The 23,692-nt window shown below is 43.6% G+C and overlaps 1 protein-coding gene across 1 annotated transcript in view; it reads left to right on the top strand.

Moving 5' to 3' along the window:
- LOC115932779 (sortilin-related receptor-like) overlaps window positions 1-23,056 on the top strand; it is a 308,035-nt gene extending 284,979 nt beyond the window's left edge. Inside the window, exons 62-71 of the mRNA XM_055365626.2 lie at window positions 92-174; window positions 2,085-2,181; window positions 4,218-4,402; window positions 8,121-8,240; window positions 9,100-9,264; window positions 10,411-10,585; window positions 11,510-11,616; window positions 14,436-14,628; window positions 16,908-17,120; window positions 18,851-23,056. Coding sequence (XP_055221601.2) covers window positions 92-174; window positions 2,085-2,181; window positions 4,218-4,402; window positions 8,121-8,240; window positions 9,100-9,264; window positions 10,411-10,585; window positions 11,510-11,616; window positions 14,436-14,628; window positions 16,908-17,120; window positions 18,851-18,921 — 1,409 coding nt within the window. The 3' untranslated portion in view covers window positions 18,922-23,056. The remainder of the gene's footprint in view (window positions 1-91; window positions 175-2,084; window positions 2,182-4,217; window positions 4,403-8,120; window positions 8,241-9,099; window positions 9,265-10,410; window positions 10,586-11,509; window positions 11,617-14,435; window positions 14,629-16,907; window positions 17,121-18,850) is intronic.
- Window positions 23,057-23,692: the final 636 nt, after the last annotated feature.

Genomic DNA, 23,692 nt, shown 5'->3' with positions numbered 1-23,692 from the left:
GGCTTTGTCCGTTGAGTTGAAAACTATTAAGTCCTGCCTTCCTCACTTTTCATCACGTGGCTTCTGTTTTTGAATTCCTTTTTGTTTTCAGTGATCCCACCACCAGATATCCACATTGACAGCTATGGTGAAAATTATCTAAGCTTCACCCTGACCATGGAGAGTGATATCAAGGTAATGTGGGAATTTCAAGCCAGCAGCTGGATGGGGCTTTATTTTGTATGGGAACTGAAAGGACATAGCACAGTAAGACTGGGAAAAATAAATAAATAAATAAATAAAATAAATAAATAAAAATAAAAAAAACGAACGGCTAGATCTACTGAAGCTAAAATACCAGAACTAGGGTGGTTCCTTCCCCCATGAAGAACAACTTGAGTCTTCACATGTAATTATTCTGCGTCAGCCTGGTGCCTTTTTTTCCTTAACCATATAATTAAATGGTTCACAGCTACAGTGCAAATAAAGAGTTGGTGTTAACAGAATATGTATGCCCTGTAATTTTCAGCTTTATTGGATTTCCTGGTGCTAAGCGCTAATGCTGAGGCGCTCACAGTGGAAGAACAACCTTCTTGTGGGAGAGTTGGATACCTTGGAAACTTATTCACTTTCCATCCACCTAAGATCTTCCTCTTCCAGCACCGCCATCCGCTCTACTGGCCCTCTGCATAGCCGACTTCATCATTGTTATCTGTGCCCATGTGGTTCCTCAAGCTGAGATCCGCTTTCCATAGTGTTCCTTCTTATCTGTCCTGCCTCACAGCCTCTCCATTGATGAATTTGTGTTGGGACAAGTTGGGACAAGCAGCCTTCAGAGTCTTTCTGCCATTTACTTAACTGCCATTTAGTGTCATGACCTTGGCTTCAGAATGGGTTGATATAAGAAATGGCCTTGGCCGGGCGCGGTGGCTCACGCCTGTAATCCCAGCACTTTGGGAGGCCGAGGCGGGCGGATCACGAGGTTGGGAGATCGAGACCATCCTGGCTAACAGTGAAACCCCGTCTCTACTAAAAAAATACAAAAAATTAGCCGGGCGTGGTGGCGGGCGCCTGTAGTCCCAGCTACGCGGGAGGCTGAGGCAGGAGAATGGCGTGAACCCGGGAGGCGGAGCTTGCAGTGAGCCGAGATCGCGCCACTGCACTCTAGCCTGGGCGACAGAGCGAGACTCCGTCTCAAAAAAAAAAAAAAAAACAAAAGAAACGGCCTTGGCCGGGCGTGGTGGCTCACGCCTGTAATCCCAGCACTTTGGGAGGCTGAGATGGGTGTATCACCTGAGGTTGGGAGTTCGAGACCAGCCTGGCCAACATGGTGAAACCCCATCTCTATTAAAAATACAAAAATTAGCCAGGTGTGGTGGCGCATGCCTGTAATCCCAGCTACTTGGAGGCTGGGGCAGGAGAATCGCTTGAACCTGGGAGGCAGAGGCTGCAGTGAGTCAAGATCATGCCACTGAAGTCCAGCCTGGGCAACAGAGTGAGACTCTGTCTCAAAAAAAAGAAAAAAAGAAAAGAAAGAAAAAAGAAATGGGCTTATGTGCTTCTTGTCTTGTAGTCTTTGATCTTGAAAATATTTTTGTTTGTTGTCCCATATTTACAGATCTTCAGATCAAATCCTTTTATGAGCTCAGGACTTGGAAAAGGTAGTCTTTCCTGATGGGTGGATGTATTTTCTGTAGTTAGACAATGAGATCTAACCAGCCTGTTTTGTATGGATTGTCTTCTTGGCCTTGACTGCAAGGATTTATCCTTAATTTCCGTAGCCTAATTATCTTTCCAGTGTTTCCTCTTTCTACCTTTATTAATTGGTTCTCGTCCTTTTATTCTTCACTTTTTTGTTTCATTGAATCTATAAATTAAATATGGTCTCATGTTTGTTTTTAGAAGTAGGTGGAGTACAACTAAATATTAGCTAATGGTAGCACAAATAGAACCTGTTTAAAAATTTTTAAAAACAACCTGTTCACTGTAAGAATGGAGATACCCAAGGAAAGAACAGAAAAGAGGTGTATTTTTAATCCCGCCTTTTGTATTTAGTGTGCCCCATGACTAGCTGTTCATCTAACATGCTTCTTGGTTCTCGGCAGGTGAATGGCTATGTGGTGAACCTTTTCTGGGCATTTGACACCCACAAGCAAGAGAGGAGAACTTTGAACTTCCGAGGAAGCATATTGTCACACAAAGGTAACACTTTGGTGCTGGTCAGTGTGTGAGCAGGAAGGGGTAAGGCTGGACCAATGCTTTCCCGCTGTAGAGCTTGACTGGGGGTGCCAGGGAAGGGGAGGTATTCTCTAGAAGCTGTTCTGTGTTGACGGGTTCTTGTGCATTGAGGATCCTATAAGTGTGCTGCTGATCCTAGGCAGAGGGATTCACTCAGTGGCCCCTCGAGCCCTCCTCCAACCTCATGACCCTTAGTGGAAGTTGGGGGCCATAAGGAGGAAAATTGGACAGAGGCAAGACTAATTCTCTGCAGATGAGTTTTGATTTCCAAAAGAAAGAGTTCTTAGATGTAGACAGTTACCTATCTGTCCTTTCTAGTCTGGTTCACTCTCCTGTTGCTAATGAGAGACAGCAGAAGGCCTTATGCATAACTGGTGTTCAGTAAATACATGTTGACTGGAGGAATGGACAACAAACTAAGGGAGGAGTGGTCCAGTCCCTGTTACGTATGTACCAGCAGCAAGTCTCAGCTAAAATTCCTCTATCTGAACACGTGCTAAAGGATGGATTTTAATTTATTTCTAAGTGGCGAAACCTGCCTGTAACTGTTGAGAATGACTTGGGAGCTTCTTCCTGTCTCCTCCTTCTAGGCTGTGAAGCACTTTCAGTCATGTTTTTATTTAGTCCTTGTCATAGCCTTATAAAGTAGAGACTACACATGTTCTATTGTTACTTTTTTTTTTAATTGAAAGTCTACAAGGTGCCCGAGGAGGTTGTTATTTTGACTTTTGCGCATTGAGCACCTACCATGTACAGGCATTTACATAGGCATTCTACGCATATTATTTACATAACCCCAAGTATAATTCCGTGAGATATGCCTGCTTTACAGAGGCAAAACTGAAGTTGAAAGAATAAGTCATACGCTCAGATGGTGGCAGAGCCAGGATTGGAACCCACATCTTTCTAACTCCACAGCCTATGATCTCATGGCCTTAGTGTTGCCCCAGTAGAAACTGGCAGAGTCAGGAGCAGAAGCCTTAACTAGCTGTTGTTTGAAATCTATTAGGGCTAGTGCGATGCTAGGCATTATGCCAAGCACTTTCTAAGCATTTTCTTTTTTTCTCCCTGCCAGCCAGCAGCTGCTGTAAGTGCTGTTATTTTTTTCTCCATCTTACAAACAAGGAAATAGAGAGTTTAAATACTTTACCCAAGGTTATACAACCACAAAGTATAGAGTCAGGCCTTAAACCCCAGTCCTTCTGATTCCAAAGGCTATCCTGTTAGCGTAGCCTCCCCCTTCTCACTTTTCTTTTTTTAGTTTTAATAGCATTTCCTCTGATTAGAAAGGGGATACATATTTGTTTCAGAAAATTGAGAGAACAAAAAGAGTGTAATGAAAATTAAAATTGCCTGTAATTTCACTTTTACATTTCAGGTATCTTCTAATATATTTTTCCATGGATTGATCTCTTTATATCTTTTTTCTAAAATCAGAATAATGCCATATATAGTATTGTATCCTGCCCTTTTCACTTCACATAAAATTGTGAGAATTTTCCAGTGTCATCAAATATTTTTGAAACAACCTTTAGTGCCTGCACAGTAGTTGATGGAATGCACATTATTTAATTATTATCCTGTTACTAGACAATCAAATTACATTCAGTTTTTTCCTGCTGTAACACTGTGATGGAGATCCTTGTTAAACACACTTTTGAGTCTTTCTCTGACTTCATGGGATAACTGGATTGAAGGATATGGTTTCCAAGGTTCTTGTTATACAAGGCCAAATGGCTTCCAGGAACGTTGTACCAACTCCTATCCGCGGATGGACAGCTTTAAAGAAATTACCCAGTGCCTGTGCAGTGTGTTACGTACCGTCATCATCAGTACATAAACGTTGAATGAATTTGTCATCTAATGACAGTCCTACAGCACATGGGACTCATTTAAATCAAGAGATTACTATTTTTTTTAAAAAAAGTGCATGTACCAAGACACGTTCTTGACTCACACCCCCAACTTCCTCCTGGAATCTCCTTTTCCTGTTTTCACAGTTGGCAATCTGACAGCTCATACATCCTATGAGATTTCTGCCTGGGCCAAGACTGACTTGGGGGATAGCCCTCTGGCATTTGAGCATGTTATGACCAGAGGGGTTCGCCCATCTGCACCTAGCCTCAAGGCCAAAGCCATCAACCAGACTGCAGTGGAATGTACCTGGACCGGCCCCCGGAATGTGGTGAGTCAGCCAGAATGACCATCACAAAGTGAGTGTGGACTGTCCCCTGATGCTACGCCACCACACAACTGCAGGTCTTTTCTCTCTTTTGCAAATGTTCCAGTGCCCCTGCTGCTCTTGGATATAGGCCTTTCTTTTTCCTTTGTTTTCATATGTGCGTTATGATTCACTATGATCAGATCTGTGCTCCTTTTTGAGTCTACTGTTTTACTTTCCACTCCTCCCCAGTGTGTCCCCTTTGCTTTTAGATCAACCGTCCCAAGGCTGTTGGCACATTTGTCCCCCTCTTGCCTCTGTACTTGGCTTATGCCCTTTCTCCTCCTTGGTGTCCTTCCCTCCTCTTGCTGTGCAAGAAAATCCTCCCTTCTATAGTTGATCTCTCTCCCTATGAACTCCTAATATATTTATAGTTGGTTCCATATAGCATGATATTTCATTAAATACAGCTTTACCCTATTTGATAATTTTTGTCTGTTACTCTTACCTTCCTAACTAGTTTGTAAGTTCCTTGAAGGGAAGGATTGTTTTCTTGATTTTCTCAATGGAAAAGCATACAGAAGTAAATTTATAATAAGGAATTAGTAAATCCTTAGTGATGAGCAGAGGAACTAGCCTAGGTCTGGTCTTCTGAGGATATCTTAAGTGTGCATTTGGCACAGGGCTGATTCATAGGGAAATAACCAAAGTTTGCAAGTAGTTGTCTGTAAAATCAGTGAAGAAGAAGGAAGAAGTAAGATTTACTGAGCAGCCAGTAAGTGCCAGGAACAATATAAAATCCGATAAACCCATGTTCCCCCTTATTCCTTTCATTGGTTCTGTGGGTAAATATTCCCATTTTGCCAGCGAGGAAACTAAGACTCAGTGAGGCGAAGTAACTTGCCAGAGTTAAAGCTCTCACAAGCAGTAGACTGAGTTTCAGCTCAGGTCTGGCTAATTTAACAGCCTCTGCTCTTTTGTGTGTCCCAGCACCTGATGCTGAGGCAGGGACAGTGAAGAGAAGCCCTGACCTATCCCCGGAGCTCTCTTTTACCTGGAAGTTGAGTCTACTCGTAAAGAACCCTTTCTTTCCATTTATATACCTGGCAGCACATGACCACCCCATCACCCCCAACTATCTCTCCAGAGTAGGGCAATTGCACAGAACACAGAAGCCTGACTTGACTTAGGGTCTCTAATTGTGCATGAAGTTGGAGGAGGCTTCCTGCACCTCATCTCAGCTCATGCACTGGTCACACTAAAGGTGGCTTTCAGAGGTGAGAGCGCAAATGAGATCACCTGTAGGAAGCTCTCTGCTTCTGCCCCTCTTTAGTTCATTGAGGACCCTGGCAGCTCTCATGATTTTCCTGTCTACTGTGAGAAGTGCCATTGTCACTGTGCATGTGGGGAACCTCTCATCCCTTGGCTCCCATGGCTCTGTGGACCCCTTTCCTCTCCAGAGACACCCCATCCCGGGTGGTCACCAGCCTTGTCCTCGGTGATGTCATCCTACCTCTGTACTCTAAGCCCCCACTTGGCCTACTCCCATCTCATGCTTTGCAGCTCCACTTGCATTTGCTTTGGGACCCCTTTGAGTCCCTCAGCGCTTCTCTTTCCTACATCCTCCCAGGCGATCACCCCCTTCGGGGCTTCCCTTCCTGTTTCTCTGTCTGTGCTCTCCTGTCTGTCTGTCCTTTCTCATCTGTCAACAAAAAGAGTCAAACTCTGTAAAATATATGAAAAGATTTATTCTGAGCCAAATAGGAGTGACCATGGCCCGTGACACAGCCCTCAGGAGGTCCTGAGAACTTGTGCCCAAGGTGGCCGGGATGCAGCTTGGTTTTATACATATTAGGGAGGCATGAGACATCCATCAAATACATTTAGGAAATACACTGGTTTGGTCCAGAAAGGCAGGACAACTCAAAGTGGGCATGGGGAAGTGGGGGTTTCCAGGCTATAGGGAAATTTAAACATTTTCTGGTTGTCAGTTGGTTGAGTTTGTCTAAAGACCTGAGATTGACAGAAAGGAGATGTTCAGGTTAAGATAAAAGATTGTGGAGACCAAGGTTCTTTTGACATCTTTTAGTGGCTGCCCTTAGGGGAAATAGATGACAAATGTTTCCTATCCAGATCTTTAAAAGGTGCAAGACTTTTAGCTAATGTCTTCAGGATTGGGAGGGCCTGGAAGAAAAAGATCTAGTTATGTTAATAGAGATTCTTTACAGATGCGAAGTTTCCCCCACAAAGGACAGCTTTTCAGGGCCATTTCAAGATATGACAAAGAAACATGTTTTGGGGTAAAATATTTTGATTTTCTTCCTTGTCTCATGATGTTATGCCAGAGTCAACTTGGAAAGTAAGTCACGATATATAGGATTAAATAAAACCCATCTGATGAGAATTTATGGTTTGTAGGACATGACTCCCCAGACCCCTTAGATAGGGATTTGGGCAAGATTTAAAAAATCAGAGCTTAGTCCTCACAGCTGCTGAGCAGTGCTGGAGAAAGTCACCCTGTTGCCTGGGACTTGGAAATCCCTTTGTGGGTCCCCGCTCAGTTCCTGCTCATCCCATGGATCCTGCAGCTCCTACAGTCCTCGTCAAGCCCCTGTCTTACATGTGCACATAACTCTTGGAGAAAATGCTCTTTGATTGTGCCTTACAAAGAAAGCTTCCTCAGCTCCCACCCTCCAGTTATAAACTCCCTCGGCTTCCACTTTCTGCTGTAAACTTCATCCCATTCGCACTTCCCTGCTTGAAACTCCCTCAGTTTCCAACGTTTACCAGTTAGGACTAAGCAGGGATGCATAGAGCAGAGGAAGTGACAGTAACAGTGGCTTCGAACAGTTTATTTCCTCTTGTAATTAAAAGAAGTTTAGAGTTGAGCAGTGCAGGGCTTCTGTCGTGGCAGCACGATTTGATTGGGCACCCGAGCCCTGTCATCTCCAGCCTGTGGCATGTGTCTTCAAGCTCACCTCATGGTACAAGAGGCCTCCTGGGCCTGCAGTCATGATCTGTATTCCAGGCGACCAGAGGGCAGGAAGAAGGGCTCCTCCCTCTGTTGTAATGAGCCCTCCTAAAGCTTTTCCTGTGACACTTCTGCGTCTCAATGGCTGGAAGCTCTTTGTCTAGCCTCTTCTAGCTTAGGGAGGTTCGCAGTTTAGACTTTTTCCAGGCAGCAATTCTCAATCAGAACCAGAGTTCTGAGGAAGAAAGGGAGGATGGGTACCTGCTGGACAGCCAGCCGTGTCTGCTCTCCTTCCCTCCCTCCACATACTTCCTGGGGTGTTCGCATCCACTGTGCAAGCTCCCATGGCTTTCCTTCCCACTCAGCACATCCCCTTGGAGCCCACGTCTGTGCTGCCAATGGTAGAATGACACCCCCTCTTTAATAACCCCCCCGTTCCCTGGCTCATCTTGTGGGTTTCTGGTGTAGCATCTAACACTCTATGTTTGCCACTTGTTATTTATAATTATGTATGTTTTTCTTCTCTGCCCGCCTCTCCTCCAGAAGAGCACTTTGAAGACAGAGACCACATCATATTTATTTTTGTAGCTCTACATACAGTGCCTGGCCCAAGTGCCTTCTCTGTAAATGCCATAAATGCAATAAATGTTGAATGAAGACTTCTCTGTGAGCTCTTTTGAAGCAGTTCCAGGGTCTTAAATTGGGGATTTCAAGGAAATGAGATCATCGGCCCATGAGCTGATGTCCTCTTCCATTCTCTGCTTTTACCAGGTTTGTGGTATTTTCTATGCCACGTCCTTTCTTGACCTCTATCGCAACCCAAAGAGCTTGACTACTTCACTCCACAACAAGACGGTCATTGTCAGTAAGGATGAGCAGTATTTGTTTCTGGTAAGTTTCCCGTACCATTTCAGTTTTTTAAGGGATGTCTTAAGTCCTGGGCTCTGGTCTCAACCCAGGACCTGGGGAGCTCACATACCTGGACTCCAGGATCGATGTGTGTGACGAGAGGCAACTTCCTCTTCTTCGTAAGCATCATCAGGTTCTTGCTTGAAATACAGAATGAACGGCCACTTTGACCAACTGCAGCTCCGTTATGGAGGACTGATAACTTGGCAGATGATCACAAGTATAGATAAATCAAAAATTTTTATCAGGTTCCACTTCTAGGAATTTAGCCTACATACTTTTATGTGTGTGCCAAGATATATGGAGAAAGATACATGGTACGTTATTATTCTTATGATAGCAAAAGATGTGAAGCAACTTAAATGTCTATAAAGAGAGAACTGGTTAAACATATCATGGCTTATTCATGCAATGGAATGCAGGCCAGCCGTTCATAAGAAGTATGACAACTCTAAATGTACTGATATGGAAAAATCTCTAAGCTATATTATTATATAAAAGAAGCCAAGAGCATAATATGTGTGCCATTTTCTCAGTTGTATAAAAAATATTTGAGGAAGATAGGCTTCATATACACATGCATATATGTGTAAGGATACACGTACATACATATCCTTCCTTATATATGCATAGGGGATTTCTGGAAGGAAGCACAAAAACTCTTACCAGTGGTACCTCTTGGAAAATGATTTGGGGTAGGTGGGAAATTATTTTATATTTTATGGTTTTTTGTACTAACTGAATTTTGATTGTTGTCATTATTTTGTTGAAAAAATACTTTAATAAAGATTGCATAAGGCCATGATGTATTTTTTTTCCTACGTGTGTGCTTGGGCTTCAGGTCCGTGTAGTGGTACCCTACCAGGGGCCGTCCTCTGACTACGTTGTAGTGAAGATGATCCCGGACAGCAGGCTTCCACCCCGTCACCTGCATGTGGTTCATACGGGCAAAACCTCCGTGGTCATAAAGTGGGAATCACCGTATGACTCTCCTGACCAGGACTTGGTGAGTGGGTTGGGCTTCCAGGCCTCTTTGTTTATTCCTGGCCTGGTTAGGGTGGGGTGGGATGGAAGCGGGTCCGCTAATGGGGCAAGAAGCACAGGCCTGGTTTCTGGCGCTCAGCAGGAGGTCTCTCTCCCATTTCTGTCTGACCAAAGATGGGGTCCGTATAGGGACCTCTTCTTAGTTGGCCCTTCTCCATTATTCCTAGCTGCCATTTTGGTTTGTCCCTCTTTCTCCTCCGCTGCTCATATTTCCTTCCCTGACCCTCTCACACAGGGATTAGCAAACAAAGGCCTGCAGGCCAAACACAGCCCATTGCCTATGTTTTTAAAATAAAGCTTTATTGGAACCAAGTCACGCCTATTTGTTTATATATTATATCTGACCACTTTCATGCAATGATCAGCAGAGTTGTTGTGGTGGAGACTATCTGGCCCTCAACGCCTACAGTATTACTGTGTGTGGACCCTTACAAAAGGTTCCTGACCCCTCTTTAAAAGGAGCATTGATCCTAAACAAAACAAAAAAACTGCCATTTTTTCCTTGCTCTGGGTTGCTCCTCCCTCTCTCCTCTCTCCACTCCCCTTCATCCAGCGGTGGTTGGTTTAAAATGCTTGGTTGCTAATACTCCTCTCAACTCTCCACTTCCTTGTCACGATTTAATTTCCTGTGCTTACTATATGCCCTGTTATTTTCCCCTTGCCCCCCTATACCCAGAAGCAGCCTGGGAGAAAGTAAGTAGAGCCTTGCCCTTTAGAGCCGGGATTGAACACTTTGGTTCATTCTCTCTGCACCAACAACATCCATGAACTATTGCAGTGGTGGAGATGTGGAAGTTGAGTACTGAGTTTGGATGTGCTTGCTTGTTCCAACCTGCCTGCTGATGTCACGATGAATGTGGCCCTCCCTAGAGGGTTAAAAAAATTTTAGTTGATAACTCTATGTGCAATTCTATGAGTGAATAGTTATTTTAAGATTGGATCTGGTCACTCCAAAGGCCTTCCAAAGAATGGAGTCAGATTTCGGGACTCAAACTCTTGTTGCTGTGGGTCCCAGCTATTAATATACTACATTGTCCACCATTGAACTACAAAGAGTGAAAAATGTCAACTTTCTGATTATCATTCACATGTTCTTTTTTGGTCCTAGTTGTATGCAATTGCAGTCAAAGGTCTCATAAGAAAGACTGACAGGAGCTACAAAGTAAAATCCCGTAACAGCACTGTGGAATACACCCTTAACAAGTTGGAGCCTGGCGGGAAATACCACATCATTGTCCAACTGGGGAACATGAGCAAAGATTCCAGCATAAAAATTACCACAGGTAAGCAGGAGAGAGGTTAGAGGTCTTCTCACACAGCCTGCCCTCAGTGCTGTGCCGCTAGACCTCCAGAGACAGACTTTTCATTAGGCGTTTGTTTCACAGGGAGTGCACACGCTGCCCTTCAATATCCCTACAGGGGCAGAGTAGTGCAGAGGCTCCAGGGTCTGGGCCATGGCGTGGTGGCCAGGGCACAGTGGGCTGGGGAGTGGCTATCGTTTTCTATATTTTCTAAGTCTTTTTAACTCCCCTCGCTGGTTTTGATATTACTAAAGGAAAAGAGGAGGGATGCCCAAGAGAGGAAATAAAACTGAATAGTTACCACTAAGACCAAGTGCTGTATCTGAGAATCTGGATGACAGGTTCTCAGTGGTCCATTGTGGCAATCTGACATGTTGAAATGGAGGGAGACCCACAGCTGGGCAGTAGATCAAAGGGCAGTCAGGCTCAAGTTCAGAGAGCTGGTAGTAAGCTCTGTTGCTCAGACAGCAGCAGGTATTATTGGGAGTTTTGATATTGGGTAATGGAGGCCCAGCCCCATTTATGCTGGTGGTGTGCAGTGGGCCTGGGCCATGTGCCATTGTCACTCCAGTGTCCTGTCTTCAGATGGAACTCCTTATCCCATCCCATTCCTTCCTCACCACCCTTCTACCCCACCCCATTTGTTTTTGTACACACTTGGTTACAAGGGCTATTAAGTACTGTCCAAATTTCTTGGCTAAAGATGTTATAACAACAATAAAAGAGATGCCAATTAAAGAATATCTACCATGTGCTAGATTCTGTACTCAGCAATCTATGTGTTTTATTTTTTCTGTAACCCAGCCCTCCAAGGCTAGCATTATTTAATCTCTCTTTGACAGGCAAGAAAATGGAGTTTCAAATGTATATCCACTAACCGCATCCCATCTCATCTTTAATTTTCAGTTTCATTATCAGCACCTGATGCCTTAAAAATCATAACAGAAAATGACCATGTTCTTCTGTTTTGGAAAAGCCTGGCTTTAAAGGAAAAGCATTTTAATGAAAGCAGGGTAAGTTCCTCCCTCATTCTCAATGACTTTGGAAATTTAATTGAAATGCTGTTTCAGAGATAAGCTTGTTAACAGCATGCTGGCATAGATAGTGTAAAAAAAAAAAGAAAAAGAATAGGACATGGACATGAACTTGAGAATTAAAGGACCATTTTCAGTGGGATTGCTAATTAGCGAAATGTTTATACTGCCCGTTAAAGATGAGAATCTCTGCACTAAGCACTTTTCAATCCTGACTTGTCTTCCCCTGAAGAAAGACAAATGGGCTGGAGGCCATGCTGTGCTTCCCGCAGAAGCTGCAGCTGGGCTGGGGCTCAGGGTGTTAAACCAGGAGCCCTGCCTGTTCCACACTCGCTGAGGGTGGGCCTGTGGCTTCAGTACCAGGAGTTGAGCTGCACTCTCAGCCTGGCATCTCAGCACTCTCTTCCCAGATAAATTACAGGGAGCAGGAGGCACTTGAAGATACTGTGCTGGCTTATGAAGAACACCTTGGTTTTGTTTGGTTTTGCTATTGGTAGGCCAATATGGTATTCACAGCAAAAGACAGGGGAAGAGGAGTGAGACCTGGGAGTAGATTTACCACCCAAGGGTGGACAGATTCTTGAGTAAAACTGGGTTGGCCCCAGTGACAGCGAAGCCTTTGCTAAATAGGAATGTGATGAATCAACTATGGCTACCTGGAGATGCAGCATAGGCAAAGAGCCATGGGTTCTAAATAGTCACCGTGCAATGCCAAAGCAAAGTGAAATTAAAATTGGAAAATTCTCACCACACACTCAGTGAGAATTCTCATAACTCTTGTAACTATGACATCTAAATGGCTAATATCCTTAAATATAAGGAAAGCTTTCAAGTAAGTTCAAAATGGAAATATTCTAATTTTGAAGAAGGTAACATGTAACAAAGTGGAAAATTCCAGCAGCAGTAAGCAAAAGGAGAAAAGTTCAACCTCACCAGTAATCTAAATAACAAAGAGGTAGCCCTCTCATGTTAAATTGGTAAAGATTTGCAGGGAAGAGTATAACTGGTATGAATAGTAGTTGGGGAAGTAAACATTCTGGGAATATGAATTGGTTCAAACTCAAGTAAGGCTCTTGGGTAATACCTATCAAAAACGTTGAAAGTGTTCACACCCATTGATCCAGCAGTTGTAGGATTTTACTCTAAAGCAACAACGTGCATGAAGAATTTATGTGTAGTATTTATGACAGCAAGAAAGAGGAAACAGCCGAGATGCCGAACAGAAGAGGATGGGTTAAATAACGTATGGGTGGTTGATGTTGTGTAATCTCAATTATTTTCTTTATAACCTTTATGTATTTTACAAATGATCGACGCCAGATATCTATTAGGTGGAAGGTAATAACTGCTGGCTTATAGGAAAGAATGCGGGGATGAGATTCCAGGCGGGTATTGGGAATCCCAGTTGGGCAGCCAGTCGCCATTAGGGGATCCTTCCTGGGTGGCTGGAGCCCGGCTCTTAGGTGAAGATTCTAGGTTAGTATTTCGTTCCTAGTGGAGGGTCTGGCATAGGCATAACATGTCCTTCTTCCCTTCCCCTGACAAGGAGTTCAAAGAATTGTATTAGTCCGTTTCTACAGTGCTAATAAAGACATACCCAAGCCTGGGAAATTTATAAAGGAAAGAGGTTTAATTGACTCACAGTTCCACATGGCCGCGGAGGCCTCTCCATCATGGTGGAAGGCAAAGAGGAGCAAAGCCACATCTTACATGGTGGCAGACAAAGAGAGAATGAGAGCCAAGTGAAAGGGGAAACTTCTTATAAAACCATCAGATCTTGTGAGACTATTCACTACCATGAGAACAGTATAGGGGAAGCCGCACCCATGATCCAGTGATCTCTCACCGGGTCCCTCCCACAACACAGGAGAATTATAGGAGCTAGAATTCAAGATGAGATTTGGGTGGGGACACAGCCAACCCACATCAAGAATAGATGGGTCAGTGGTATTGGGATCAAGAGACCTTGATTATGCAAGGGGGCCCAATATGTGGCTAGAGAAAAGTGATGGAGTCTTTTCAGGGGGATGATGGAGAGTGTCAGTAGCTTTGACACTGGAATAGTTGGGGATCAGCAGAGAAGTCAGGTTGTCAGCCCTCATCCCAGCTAGTATCCTGGGCCAGGGCTGTCCCCAGGATGGCTTTTCCCAGCACCAGAGTCCAGGGCTGTAACTAGGAAGACATTTCATCCTCTCCTCCAGTGAACAGGGGCCTGAGCTGGCTTCAGTGCTTCTGATTTCAAGGCCAGGTTGTTGGGGGGCTGAGATCGGCTCAGAAGGAGCTAGAAAGCAGGGAGACAGGAAGTGAGCCGACAAGGTCATTCCTACATATTGTTCTGGGGACAAATGTCTTGTCTTTTCTAATTGCAAGTTCCCCTTTCTCACCCCATTGCTGGAGTCCACTGCGACCTGGATTTATTATTAGTCAAATTCCATTATGGCAAACTGTTCAGATTCTTGGTGGCATTTAATATTGCTTGAGACAGGCAGACTGCTGAGCAAATCTCTGAGTGTGGCTTTGTTAAAATGACTTTCCTGAGGGCCACAGTTTTCATTTCCACAATATAGCTTGTTGGGGGGGGGGGGGGTGGCAGTTATTTGAGATATTGGAGATGAGAAAATTTTCATTTTCTGAATCCAGTATCTCAGTGGTAATGTAAAAAGAACAAGGAGAAACCCAGGGCGCTTTCGCGTCTGTAGCAGCCTGCAGTGAGGAGCTCACATAAAGATGGAACCAGTAATAGAGGCTGTCAGTTTCCATATTCGACTTCCTGAGCAATCTCTTGTGTTTGTTTTCAGGGCTATGAGATACACATGTTTGATAGTGCCATGAATATCACAGCTTACCTTGGGAATACTACTGACAATTTCTTTAAAATTTCCAACCTGAAGATGGGTCATAATTACACGTTCACCGTCCAAGCAAGATGCCTTTTTGGCAGCCAGATCTGTGGGGAGCCTGCCATCCTGCTGTACGATGAGCTAGGGTCTGGTGAGTTGCGATTGCTGCCCGTTTCTGTCTTCAGTTCTAGGGAAATAGCAAGAACGTCATATGGTTTGATGACCATGTGTCTTTCTAAAACACATGGAAGATATTCTCAGCTTAAAAGAAAATCATTTATATATCAGTTTGGTCAGGTAGTGATGTATTTAACAAATACTTCCTGAGCTGAACACGGTACAGGAAGCTGAGATTACAGGGGGACCGGATTCTGAACATAAAGTGCAAGAAAGGCAAGGCTTTGTTTAAAAAGGGAAACTCTAGGTTCACAAGAGTTTCATTTGTTTTTTGTGGGACTTCTCAGCACCTCTAACATGCTAATATATCCTGTGGATCTCCAAGCCAGTAGATCATCTCCTTGTCGTGGATTTTACATGTAAAATCATATAACTGATTTTACAGTGCACACCTCTGCCCCGCCCCGGCTTCATCTTAGCTCTCAGCATAAGCTTAGGACTGGAATTTGTCCTGGGATCTCTGTCTTATGTCTTACGCTGGGCCACGCTAGTGATGGAAGAGAGGACCCTTCCGTTCATACAGAAAGTCTGCTTACATTATAGTAGTTTGGCCAGGATTTCAACAAATGTTTTGCCACTGGTCTTTTTTAGTTCCATTTACTCTCAGCCAAGAACTAACCAGTGCTCAAGCCAAAATCTTGTGTTAGAGTTGTTAAATGTTCCGTCTCATAGTGTTTCTCAGGGTGAGATCTCGTGCAATATTTATCCTTGGCACGCCCCACTAAGAGAGGGAAACACTGCCTGCCACTTCCCTTGGGAGAATCTTAACATATTAGAGGTTCTAAGAAGGTCCTACAAAAACCAGCCCAACTCTTGTTGACCTAGTATTTCCTCAACAGAGCCACATTTTTAGGCAAAACTAATTGGCAACCTGTGAAATATGCTTTGGGAAAAATTCCTGTGCAGACCCCTCCCGGCCACCTTTATGGAACCAAGGTTGTCAGGCAGAAGGGCTCTTGGCCAACATCTTGCCCCTTCACGTTCACCTTCCCCTTGGAAGTGGGGTGGGGGAGGGAGGGCACTCGTTCCTGGAGCTCCCAGCCTTCATTGTGCCGACTTCCTCTTCACTGCTCCAGCTGAGCACACCCCCTTCATTAACCACTGCACAGTTGGAATAGGTTGGAACATATTAAATAAGATGTTGCTAGAGTTTTTTTTTTTTTTTCTGGCAAGGAAATAATGAAAGAAATGTAAATACAGACACAAATATTGAATTGTTAGACTAGGTTTGCAAGAAACGATTGTTCTCTGGCCCATCTTGATGAATACCCTGTCAGGGTGAATGCCTGGGGAGTGACAGAGCTTTCTAGTGAAGCAGAGACCTGGCCTGCGCCACCTCTCCTGACACCAGGGAGCAACCCTGAGCCTGTTGAGGCTCCTCATGGAGACCTAGACTGAGGGAAGTCCAGTCTGTTTCCTTTGCCAAAAACTGATTCCTAGGTTTCATTTTCAAGTTCAGACTTACCCTGGGATTTTTAACATGAAAAGTCTACCATTTTCAAGGAGACTGGCCCCTACCCCAGCAGGATGGGACATGGGGCATGGCTTTGCCCTAGAGTCCTGGTGGTACAAATCTATTAGTGAATCATCACAGAGCCTGTCTGTTTAAGTTAATAGGAAGGGGCCATCTTTGTTAGGTTATAAATGCCGAAACGGCTTTGCAAAGAACTTTAAAAAATGTTAAATGTATATGGAAAGTTGTTTTTCTCCCTCACTCTCTTTTTCACTTAAGTGAAAAACCTCATAAAACTTCATGAGCTGTTAAGTCTGTATTGTGGTGTAGGAATCTCGTTTGTATCACTTAATGGAGCTTCAGGTAATTGCAGTTCAGAGTGACTTTGGTGCCAAGTAGGGGGAAATAATTGCAATCTCGTTAATTAGTGGTCTGATTTCACATCCTCTTATGTAAGGCAAGCAAGTGGTCTTAAGTAATAATGCTAATGAAATCAATGTTGATACCCCAACAAAGGTCTCCCTTCCAAGAGATTATCTAAATAACCAACAAGGCAGTGATTAGGAGTCTAATGTAATTACCATATTTGCATGCACAAGGCCCTTGGTCTATCAGCTCATGGCAAGTAGTGGGGAAGCAATCAGGCATCACGCATATGCAGAAACGTCTCACACCAGACAGGCAGTTTGCGTAGCTGTGGCGATCGTCCAGCTTTTTTTGGTGGGTGGGGCCTTGAGGAGTCATCTGGTCTGTTCTCCTGCCCTCAGGTGGGCCTATTGGTGGGAACTTTGCCTTGGCAGGTGCAGATGCATCTGCAACGCAGGCTGCCAGATCTACGGATGTTGCTGCTGTGGTGGTGCCCATCTTATTCCTGATACTGCTGAGCCTGGGGGTGGGGTTTGCCATCCTGTACACGAAGCACCGGAGGCTGCAGAGCAGCTTCACCGCCTTCGCCAACAGCCACTACAGCTCCAGGCTGGGGTCCGCAATCTTCTCCTCTGGGGATGACCTGGGTAAGTGGGGCAGGGAGAGTCGGTTCTTCCTCCCAGGGCTGACCCCCACGCAGCCAATGACTTGATTAGGAAACACCCACCTTCAGCTCCTCTTTTGACCCTAGAGGAGCTCTTCATCAGCCAGCGATTTGATTCCATGAGTTTTGGTTAAACCATTCAGAGCCCTCACTTTTTAACTTTTAAGTTAAATTAAAATGTTGTATTCTCTTTGATTGTGTAGTTCTGGCCTGAAACAGGGAGCTTGCCCCAGGCCTTGAGACTCCCAAAGTATCGGAAAATCCTTAAGAATATCTGACCCCTGTCTCATCCTTCACTGAGCCTGGAGGTCTGACGTCTCTGGAGATCCTAACTCGAGATAAAAAATAATGCTTTCCCAGTCAGCTTCTATCAAAGGAGACCATTTCCATCTTACTGTTTCTCTTTCTGGTTGCTAGTGTAACCTCACCAGCCATTCTTTTATGTACCTTAACACAGTGGTCCCCAACCTTTTTTGCACCAGGGACCAGTTTTGTGGAAGATAATTCTTTTTTCACTGGACCAGCGGTGGAGGGGGAAGGGTTGGGGGATGATTTCAGGATGAGACTGTTCCACCTCAGATCAGCAAGCATTAGATTCTCATAGGGAGCGCTCAGTCTGGATCCCTTGCACGCTCAGTTCACGATAGGGTTTGCGCTCCTGTGAGAATCTAATGCTGCCCTGATCTGACAGGAGGCGAGGCTCAGGCTGTAATGCTCTGACTCACCACTCACAGCCTGCTGTGCGGCCCCCCATTCCTAACAGGCCATGTACTGGTACTGATGGCCCTCGGCCTGGGCATTGGGGATCCCTGTCTTAACACATAGCAAGGGAAAAAGTAAGAAATTTCCCGTTTTGAAATCTTTGCACAATGAAAACCCTAAATGCTAATAGAGATAGTAAGATAGTAATATAATAAAGTGGGTGTGTTACGAGGCTTCCCCAAACTTAAGACTAATGACTGTGAATGTACAAGTTTATTTTTTTCCGTTAACTAGTTACAATTATTTATCTATGTTTACAAAGACATTTGTATATTCCCCTTCACTGATCATATGATGTTAGCTCTGTTCCCTTTCCTTGTCAGTTTCCTTTCTTGCCTAATAAGCCGGCACCTGGACTGCCTTGTGTGAATGGGGTGGCTTCTTTGCTTCTGCTGTTGGAGGCAACAGGAGTGGACCCATCATCATGCCCTGCGATAGTCACTGAGTGTCGGTCCACACTTGGTGACACAGGATTATACCGGGCGTCACAAGGGGACAGCCGTTAGTCTGGGAAGCTGTCCTCAAAATGCTTAAACTCCTCCCAGATCCTTTTCCTCAGAGCACTTTGGGTTCAGAAGAGAAAGCAGACACTGAAGTTCACTGTGCTAGTGTAGGGTATAGATAACTCAAACTGGGGAACCCAAACTACCCACTTAGCTTTTGAGTAGGTAATAAGAGTCTTCTCCTGAGAAGCTTTGTTTTCCTAATTTGGCTAAGTTCAAACGACCACTAGAATAAATGTGAGGATCCATCGACGGGTAGAAGATGGCCAGGAGGGACAGTGGGAAGCTGGGCTAGGTTTCACAACTGATTATGGTGGCTGCCTGGCTATGGCATTGACCTTCTCAGCTAGAGGGTTGTGGTAGGGTTGAGGGGTGGGTAGAGTGGTGGGATGTGGGGTCAGGTTAAAATGTGTTGGAACTCACCAAGGCCTGACTGTTTTGTCTCTAGGGGAAGATGATGAAGATGCCCCTATGACAACTGGATTTTCAGATGACGACGTCCCCATGGTGATAGCCTGAAAGAGCTTTCCTCACTAGAAACCAAATGGTGTAAATATTTTATTTGATAAAGATAGTTGATGGTTTATTTTAAAAGATGCACTTTGAGTTGCAATATGTTATTTTTATATGGGCCAAAAACAAAAAAAAAAAAAAAAAAAGGAAAGAAAGGAATGAATAAACTTTGTAGTAATCAACTGTGAACTTCAAACCAGGTTGATTTTAGTAACCCAATTGCTTTGATTTGACATTAATGTAGCCTTACAGGGCTGTGCTTGCTGGGCATGCTTTTACGTCTGTGAGATAATTTCGGTTCAGTAAATTGGCCAATCTTTTTATTTTTCTAAGACACAGAAATGTATTTAATAAAAACCTCGAGAGAGTGATGGGTGGAACCCCTTCTCCTTGAAAGTGTGTACAGATATTCCATTTTGTTTGGATATAGTTTATAGGAAAGTGTGTGGGTGTATTATGGGAGAAGGTTTCTTTATGTTATTTTGTTAATTTATTGGGACTCTGTGTAAGGCCAGGCTTTAGTGGTCATTAGACACCACATGTGTTATGAGCCCCTTACCCATAGGGTTGGGGGTGGGAAGAGAAGCATATTTTTTTGCCATTCTGGAAGCAATCCATTTTTATTCACTCGTGTGTCATGTAATGGTCTTTGGCAGGAGAGAGCACTGAGTCATTGCTGGAGTTCAGTTCAACAAAGCTGCAGCTTGGGAAGCCCTGTAAGCCCACAGCTTCCTCTCTTATATTAATTGATGGAATTTTACTGTATGTGCCTCTGTACAAGATGTAGCTTTGAGAGCTACAAAATGATAACACTGCTTTATTACACACTGGTTTCATTGTCATTGCAAAAACTTACCCTGGTTGTGGGGGAGAGTTCTAGATCTGTGCCATGATCCATACACTGGCTAATAGAGTACATAATTTTTCCATTTTCCATTTTTTGTTTTTACTTACTACTGAACGATCTCAAATGTAAAATTATGTATTTGGTTTGAGATGGCCACTTATTGTCTTTAAAAATCCATACTGATATATGCAGTCATTTTGAATTGGACAGTGCCTTCTCTTTTTTTTTTTTTTCCTCTTCTTCCATCTCCCTCACCCATGCCCCCACCCAATCTAAAGAGACAGTGCTGTACACTCTCATAGAGATAGAGAAGATCTAAAAAGTTGAGACTACTCAATTCAGTTAACAACAGCAGGAGCACTAGAGTTTGTTCATTTATTCTGTCTGTAAAACAAGCTGTGCTTTTTTTCTTCTGCCTTTAAAATGCCACCCGTGTATTCAAACCATGGCCACTTGATAGTTATGTAGAATCCATCGTGGGCTGATGCAAGCCCTTTAGGCTTAGTGTTGTAGGCACCAATGTCGAGCATCGTTGTGACTTGTACTGTATGATTCTCACTGAAGAATTTCCTTTCAGCCAAGAAGCAGTGAGGTCTGGGAATATTCCAAAGTCATGTCTCTGAATATGTGTCCTTGATATGCAAGCTTTGTAAAACCCCATCCCCCCTTAGGTGCGAGGCATCACCTTCTCACAAGTGTTTAGTTTCTTTTAACCACAAGTATCATTCTTGGGTGATAATATAGTTTCATTCTACTTAGGGATTGTTTAGAAAACAAAGAAAGAGCCAATTAAATTTTTTAGTTTTTGAAATTTTTATTTATATGTATACTTAGATGAGTATTTTAAGCTGTCGACCTTTAGTTTGCCATACGGGTAGGACTGTATTTCATTTTAACAACTGGTGGTAATGATAAGCCGCCTTCTAGTGTATTTTCTCTTCTTTCCTGTCACTCTCCTTTTTTAAGTTTTTTTTTTTTTTTAAAGACTGGAATTTTTTTTGGCTTTATCTTGTCTTACCGTAGAGATTCGTTCAAAACTCTAAGCCCTACCACCTCCCCTTTAATAAGCTCTTTAAATAGTTGAATCATTAACAACCTGGTGGGAGGCAAGTCATTTAATTGAACCACTAGGAAGTGTATTTTCTTTTCTTTTTCTGCCAACTTTTTGGTGGCATTTGTAAAAGCTGATATAAAAGGCTCTGAGATGTTATTTTCAGTTATTCCATAGGCAAGCCTTTTTACAGAGCATATGTCTCCAGTTGGCAGCTTGAGATATTTCCCAGCATCCGGTTCTAGCTACCAGTGCCTCCCAATGCTTAGTGCACAGTACTGTAGACTGGCCATCACCCCTCTCCTTGGAAAATGCCACTGTGCTGTTTGAAAAAAAGCAGCCTTTTAGGGCTAGAGTATTTTATATAAACAGAAGAGCTAAGTTCCTGAAGACTAAGCTAGATAGCTGCAGCTATATGTAAATTGTATATTTTTATGAACTTTTGAAGCACACACTCCTGTTTCCCTCTGTGTAGCTTTGTGGGGATTTCATGTATATATGCTGTCTGAAAGAATCCAGAGGTTGGAGTGCCAATAGAAAATGAAAACAAATGCCTTGTACTACAGGCAGCCTTTGAAGGTGACCAGATAACTGTCTTCACTGTGACCAATCGGAGTCCCTGCTTGCTTGTGAAGAAGGGGCTTTTGTACCTTGTTGGAGATGCCACCTCAGAAGTTCACACTGTGCAGGAAACAGGTTTTATTCTCTCCTGGCATACATTAGAATGTCAGATGCTTGCATCCATGTGGACCACGATGGGCCTCTAAAAATTGGTGGGCAGGGGGTTTGCTTATGAGTTTTCTCTGGAAACCGATTTTACTCCTGGATGTATTGAATGCCCCTTGAGCTTTATGAGATACGAGTCCACATGGATAAAATGTTAGAGAGTGGAGTTCTACAGAGGATTCCAGGAAGAGGCCATGTCTGTGCAGTCCTAGTTCCAGACAGGTGAGAAGCTCCAGGAACTACTGGCTACCTTGACAAGCTGAGTAAATAGTTATCATTCTGGGTAACTGGTTGAAACTCTGACTTTTGGACAAGTAATTCCTGGGGTTCTGTCTTTGGTAGCATCACCAGGGATATTTGGGTGGGACAGACAGAAGACACCCAGCTGCCTGTTCTCTCCTGCCCATCATGTTTGGCCCACTAGATGAAGCTGTACTCAGCAATTTAGGGAATGTAACCCTTCTCAGAACTGGCCATTTTCAGGGGAAGCTTGGGAGAGCAATAGTATGGTGAGCCCCTTAGAGATGAGCGCCTACTCCTCCTTGGCAAATGCTGCCTTCAGATGCTTACCAAGTGGTCACTGCATCTAGTAAGATTATATTTCCAGTACACTTCCTTAGGGCAGAAACACCATCCTGTCAGGTTTGGTCAGTCCCTTCTCCATGAAGGGAGTCATGGTGAATTCCTGAAAATTTTCTTCCTTCTGCAGACAGTTGGATGAGTCCCTTAGAGAAGGCATCCAGAGACATAACCAAACTGAATATCATCCCATATTGATTTTAGGAATTGACTCTAAAACTCTGTGCAGAATCTTGTGTTGGGATTGTATCTTGACATTCCTGTTATGTTATTTTTCTTAACTGGAGTGTGTGCTGCCTTTCAGGTACAATTTTTGTGTAATAAAAGCCAGTGCATTAAGTTTATATAGACTACTTTCTATGCAAGACTGAGATATGGAATAGATAGGAAGAGATATGTACTGCTGGGTACATGGACAGTAAGTGTGTCTTCAGATGGAGTACCAGCACCGAAAATGGGTTGAGGGAGGATGGGTTGTATGTATGTTTCTGCCCACTAATTTTGAGCAGCCATATTATGAATTAAATCGTCACAGCCAAGTAATAACCCAAGAATGGTATTAGTTTCATGTGTAATAGCTCAAATGGAATAAGCATGAATGCTGGAGTGGACCATTATCCTCAAATATTCTATGTCACTTCTCATTTAAAGACTCTTGTTATGAACTATTAGAAACTTTAGGCAAAATCAAAAGTATTTGCGGCAAAATAAAGGCCTATTCTACTCTTATTTAAAGTGAAACACTGTATACTTGTTTCTCTCCAAAGTGAAATTAAGTATTTAGAATTTCAATTGCCTCGGTAAGTTTCCAAGTCACTGAAATCTGCTGAAGGTTTTACTGTATTGTTGCACAACTTTAAGATAATTTTTGTCTCAATGTCAACTTTTTTCACTGAATAAAAATTTAACTGGGTCAAGAAAACACCTCTTTGAAAATCCACTGTCTCTGTGTGTCTCGAGTTGTTCTTTAGAGCGCGATAAAGATGGCTAACGCAGTCTCCAAACCCCATTTGATTGGTCTGTTTTAAACGGATGTTTATTTCATAGATGAGAGAACACCAAGGCCTGGAATAATTTTGTTATTAACAAGCTGGTCTCAGATGGTGGATCCTTGAAGAACACGATGTCTTTGTGTTGGTTGAGGAGCGGGGAGATGTGGTGGCTGTTTTGAGTAAACAGAATTATTCCGTAGGGACAATGACTAAAGTGGCTCCCTTAAATTTGTAACTACATTTGCTAAGAGACAGTTTGCTAAGAAGGCAATTTTCAAATCTAAGAGATGGAAGCACAGCAGTATAGATGAGCTGTGTGTCTAAGAGCACTTCTGTGGGTTTCCATAGACAGTCTTGTGAGGAGCGCTGCATGTACCTATTATGGGCAGCTGAATGGCCATGGGCCTGTAAGTCAGGATTGGAGGCTGTGGAACTGGGTGGGGGAGGGAGGCAGGTTTTTAAGAAGTTAACAGGTCTTCTGGTATGCTGCTTTTGTTTAGACACTGAGCCAGAGCCAAACCCTGAAGTATTGTCATCCGGTTTTGTGAATGAAGAAAAGGAGGCATAGAAAAGTGAAGTAAT

The sequence above is a fragment of the Gorilla gorilla genome, chromosome 18, assembly GCF_029281585.2.
Source record: "Gorilla gorilla gorilla isolate KB3781 chromosome 18, NHGRI_mGorGor1-v2.1_pri, whole genome shotgun sequence".
Classification (NCBI taxonomy): domain Eukaryota; kingdom Metazoa; phylum Chordata; class Mammalia; order Primates; family Hominidae; genus Gorilla; species Gorilla gorilla.
This window is presented reverse-complemented; position numbering and strand designations above follow the sequence as displayed.